The sequence below is a fragment of the Mandrillus leucophaeus genome, unplaced genomic scaffold, assembly GCF_000951045.1.
Source record: "Mandrillus leucophaeus isolate KB7577 unplaced genomic scaffold, Mleu.le_1.0 Scaffold58, whole genome shotgun sequence".
NCBI classification, from domain to species: Eukaryota; Metazoa; Chordata; class Mammalia; order Primates; family Cercopithecidae; genus Mandrillus; species Mandrillus leucophaeus.
The window spans coordinates 1,532,690-1,537,788 of record NW_012106252.1 but is presented as its reverse complement, the minus strand read 5'-3'; the positions used below and the strand labels follow the sequence as shown (position 1 = coordinate 1,537,788).

The following is a 5,099-nucleotide window of genomic DNA, read 5'->3' as shown; positions in this document are numbered from 1 at the left end:
AGGATGGTCTCGATCTCCTGACCTCGTGATCCGCCCGTCTCGGCCTCCCAAAGTGCTGGGATTACAGGCTTGAGCCACCGCGCCCGGCCTTAACTCTGGATTTCTCAAAACTAAAACCAAAATTTCTAAAAGGGAGATGAATTATTTAAAAAACAAAACTAAAGGGCCAGGTGCAGTGGCTCACAAGGTCAGGAGATCGAGACCATCCTGGCTAACATGGTGAAACCCCATCTCTACCAAAAGAATACAAAAAAATTAGCTGAGTGTGGTGGCAGGCGCTTGTAGTCCCAACTACTCTGGAGGCTGAGACAGCAGAATGGCATGAACCCGGGAGGCGGAGCTTGCAGTGAGCCAGACTGCACCACTGCACTACAGCCTGGGCAACAGAGCCAGACTCGGTCTCAAAAAAAAAAAACTTAAAATAATTCAAGGACCCATCCCACCCATGGGGCGATAAGTGCCGGCCAGATACTGAAATGTGAGATGCTCACCCTCTTAGAAGTGTCCTGATCATGGTGGGGATGTGGAGGTGGGGTGGAAAGGTGGAGGGGCTGGTAATGCGAAGCAAGCCAGGAGAAACAACGGGGGAGGCTGATTGATTTTTGGTTGTTGGGTGAGTATGGAGTTGGGGGAGAGCACTCAAGAAGAAAGAGAATCGGCTGGGCGTGGTAACTCACGGCTGTAATCCCAGCACTTTGGGAGGCCGAGGCAGGTGGATCACCTGAAGTCAGGAGTTCGAGACCAGCCTGGCCAACATGGTGAAACCCTGTCTCTACTAAAAATACAAAAGTTAGCCGGGCATGGTGGCATGCACCTGTAATCCCAGCTACTTGGGAGGCTGAAGCAGGGGAATCACTTGAACCAGGGAGGCAGAGGTTGCAGTGAGCTGAGATCGCACCACTGCACTCTAGCCTGGGCGACAGAGTGAGACTCCATCTCAATAAATAAATAAATAAATAAATAAGAATCAGGGACAGCTTCATGGAATAAGTGGACTGACAAGGAAAGGAATAGTTTCTAAGACCTATGCACGCCAGACCTTTACAATTACTTTCTCATTTAAGTCATACAACAACCTTGCAGCATCCTCATTTTACAGCTCAGGAAACAGTTACCAAGAGGCTAAATGACTTGCCCAGGTCTACTAATACCTGATTTTAAAGATCTGATCTCGGTTCACTGCATCCTCCGCTTCCCAGGTTCAAGCCATTCTCCTGCCTTAGCCTCCCGAGTAGCTGGCATTATATGCACCAGCCACCACGTCTGGCTACACAGATCTACCAAGGTCTGCTTTTAAAGCCTGTGCAAGCAGAGCTCACCCTGGAGGGATGGGCAGGATGATTCTGGACCTCTCCTCCCCTTTTACTTACTTGGAAAAAAAAAATAAAAATAAAAAAACGCACACACACACAGAGTTTGTACAAAATGTATATTATAAGCATTTACTGAACTCTGCCCCTTCTTACAGGTAATGTATCTTAAACTCTTTCTGTATCAACATATCAAGTTCCACCTCCTTCTTTGCATGCCTGCCCCGTTTTCCATTAGTTTATGGATATGCCATGCTGACAGTACCCTCCTGATAAGCATGTAAGTTGTTTCCAGGCCAGGCACGGTGGCTCACGCCTGTAATCCCAGCACTTTGGGAGGACGAGGCAGGCGGATCACAAGGTCAAGAGTTCGAGACCAGCCTGACCAACATGGTAAAACCCCGTCTCTACTGAAAATACAAAAATTAGCTGGGTGTGGTGGCATGCGCCTGTAATCCCAGCTACTCAGGAGGCTGAGGCAGGAGAATCACTTGAACCCAGGAGGCAGAGGTTGCAGTGAGCTGAGATCACACCATTGCACTCCAGCCTGAGTGACAGAGTGAGATTCCGTCTCAAAAAAAAAAAAAAAAAAAAGTTGTTTCCAGTTTTTGCCGTTATGACACTGCAGAGTATTCTTGTACACATACTTTGAAACACTCTGCATGTATACCCATGGGGTAAATCTGCAAAAGTGGAATTACTCATTCAAAGAAGACATGCACTTGACAACTGGACAAATATTGCCACTCTGAGGTGGGCAGGAATCTGAAGGGGAAAAGCATGCATTCTAGGAAGAGTGACAATAGCTTACCTGAAGGAAAACTTTAGGGTTAAGGATTCTCATGATTGCAGGAAGCCTTGAAGGCTTTACCTTTTTATATACACAGCACTAAGAGAAGGCCCTACACTCACAGGGTGCTTAACAACTATTGATAAACTAATTGGTGATGAGTGGTTGTTTCCTTTTTGAGATGGAGTTTTGCTCTTGTAGCCCAGGCTGGAGTACAATGGCGCGATCTCAGCTCACTGCAACTTCCAATTCCCGGGTTCAAGTGATTCTCTTGCCTCAGCCTCCTGAGTAGCTGGGATTACAGGCATGTGCCACCATGCCCGACTTGTTCTGTATTTTTAGTAGAGATGAGGTTTCTCCATGTTGGTCAGGTTGGTTTCGAACTCCCAACCTCAGGTGATCCTCCCACCTCGGCTTCCCAAAGTGCTGGGATTACAGGCATGAGCCACCATGCCCGGCTTTTCCTTCAATTTCATCATCATCATCACGTGGGCCACCTTCAAGGTGGTAGAGGGTTCTCTAAGCTGAAGTACAGGGGCTGAAGTCTGGTATATGATCCCCCAGCAGCAGACAGATAGCTCAGAAGCTTAGCAGATAGCAGAGCCTAAGGAGTGTTTATACTCAACAGTATCAGATGCCGCCAGGCACTTTCACATATTTTATCATTTTAACACATGAAGAACAAACCTTTCCTTCTACCACCTCTCCCCACACAAAACATTTCACCAAGCCCCACCCAGCTGAGCTCAGGCTGTGTCCTTCTCCCTCCTCAGCCTCCTTTCCATCAGCAAAGCCCTTCTCATCCCCTAAACTACAGTTCAAACATCACCTTTTCAGGGAAGCCATCTCAACTTCTCTAGACAGCTGGTTGCTACCTACGCCAAGCAGAGACTCAGAGCCTGATTCTGGCTTTAATCTGCTTATAAATTGGTCTCCTCCAACTGGATGAGAGCAGGGCCCTGGCTGGACTTTTGCAGTAACCAAGCAAGTAACAAATGTTTCTTGAAGGAACTAGCTGCTTAATAAGATGACTACATGGTTCACTTCAAATGCCCCCTTGCAATCCCCACTCCTAGCCCCGGAGTGACCCGTCTCAGCCATACCTCAGAGGAGAACATGGTGGCACAGGTCCCAATGCACCAGCAGACGATGGGCTTGGTGAGGCGGCCCTCCTTGATGCCCCGGCAAATCTTATATTCCTCAGTGCCCCCAATCTGCCAAGGAATGGGGAATGAGAAAAAGCCAAGTTAGTGGAGCCCATCCTGACGTAAAAACTGGATAGAAAATGGAGGGACATGGGCTTTGGCCAAATAAAAGGAGTTTAGTTTCAGCCTGGATACAAGGAGGATTTCTAAAGGAACAAACAGCAGGTCTCCTAGAGGAATCTCTGGGACCCCCACTTCCTGATCTAGAGATATAACATGATTTAGGATTAGACCTGCCTTCAGAGGTGCAAACAAGGGATGGAGTTATGGGACTCCCACATTTTTCAGTATTTAGAAAATTTTTTTTACCTGTTCTATCCAAAAGTCATCAAATTTTTTAAAAAGCGGTTTTTGGTTTTTTTTTTCCCCAGAGTCTTGCTCTGTCTCCCAGGCTGGAGGGCAGTGGTGTGATCTCTGTTCACTGCAACCTCTACCTCCTGGGTTCAAGTGATTCTCCCACCTCAGCCTCCCGAGTGGCTGGGATTACAAGTGCGTACCACCACGCCTGGTTAATTTTTATATTTTTAGTAGAGATGGGTTTTCACCATGTAGGCCAGGATGGTCTAGAATTCCTGATCAAGTGACCCACCTGTCTCAGCCTTCCAAAGTGCTGGAAGGATTACAGGTGTTAGCCACCATACCTGGGCAAAAAAATGCACTTTTTACTCCAGCTTTCCACTGCCCACCAGGTAGAGACCACGGCCAGCCAGAGCAGAGCTTCTCTCTTACTGGTGCTAAACTGGGAGGTAAGAACTCCTTTCTCTGAAACATAAATGGCAGTACTAATAGTGACAACTTCGAGGCCCCAGCATCTAGAGGGTGGGATTACCAGGGACTGTCCCTTTAAGTTACATGTAACCAAAATGTTTAAATTTTTTGAAAACTGAGATTATGCATTACAGTTTTAAAATCATATATATATATATATATTTTTTTTTTTTGAAGTAACTCACCTCTCCAAGAACCACAATCATTTTGACTCCTGGAGTGTCCTGATAGCGTAACACATGATCCATGAATGTGGAGCCTGGATACCTGTTGAGGGCAGGGAGTATCAGGATACAGGATCAGGAGGAGGCATGGGAAAGTGTGTACAGGGTTAGGAAGCACACTTGTACCGGGAACACTGGATTTTAGGGGGGTGTGGATGGCCGGTAAGGGTCCAGAGATGCCCCAGCAATAATGGAGAAGGGTAGGAGGGGAAGGTAGCAAATGGAGCAGAAGGGAAGAAAGAGGAGGGAAGGAGTTGGAGCTATCTAACTCGCAAAGGAAAAGACAGCACAAAATAAGCCCAGAGAGGTTCACTCAGCACTAAGAGATGACCGAGAGAGCACACCCTGGTGCAGTTGTTTTAAAACACATCCACAAAAGGCCAGGGGCAGTGGCTCACGCCTGTAATTCCAGCACTTTGGGAGGCCCAGGAGGGTAGATCACCTGAGGTCAGGAGTTCCAGACCAGCCTGGCCAACATGGTGAAACCCCATCTCTACTAAAAATACAAAAATCAGCCAGGTGTGGTGGTGAGCACTTGTACAGTCCCAGCTACTCGGGAGGCTGAGGCAGGAGGATCGCTTGAATTTTTTGATCGTCTCAAAAAAAAAAAATCTAAGAACACACACATATTTTCTATCTTTTTGAGATGAAGTCTTGCTCTTTCACCCAGGCTTGAGTGTAGTGGTGCAATCTTGGTGCACTGCAACCTCCGCCTCCCAGGTTCAAGCGATCCTCCTGCCTCAGCCTCCGGAGTAGCTGGCACTACTGGCATACACCACCACATCTGGCTAACTTTTTTTGG

General features: G+C 47.4%; 1 protein-coding gene across 4 annotated transcripts in view; it reads right to left on the bottom strand.

Moving 5' to 3' along the window:
- The window catches only part of ACLY (ATP citrate lyase), a 76,427-nt gene that overhangs the window by 16,401 nt on the left and 54,927 nt on the right, over nucleotides 1–5,099 (bottom strand). For all 4 annotated transcript variants that reach the window (XM_011998842.1, XM_011998843.1, XM_011998840.1 and 1 more), the window contains 2 exons: nucleotides 4,259–4,340; nucleotides 3,204–3,314 (listed from right to left, as the gene is read on the bottom strand). In XM_011998842.1, coding sequence (XP_011854232.1) covers nucleotides 3,204–3,314; nucleotides 4,259–4,340 — 193 coding nt within the window. The remainder of the gene's footprint in view (nucleotides 1–3,203; nucleotides 3,315–4,258; nucleotides 4,341–5,099) is intronic.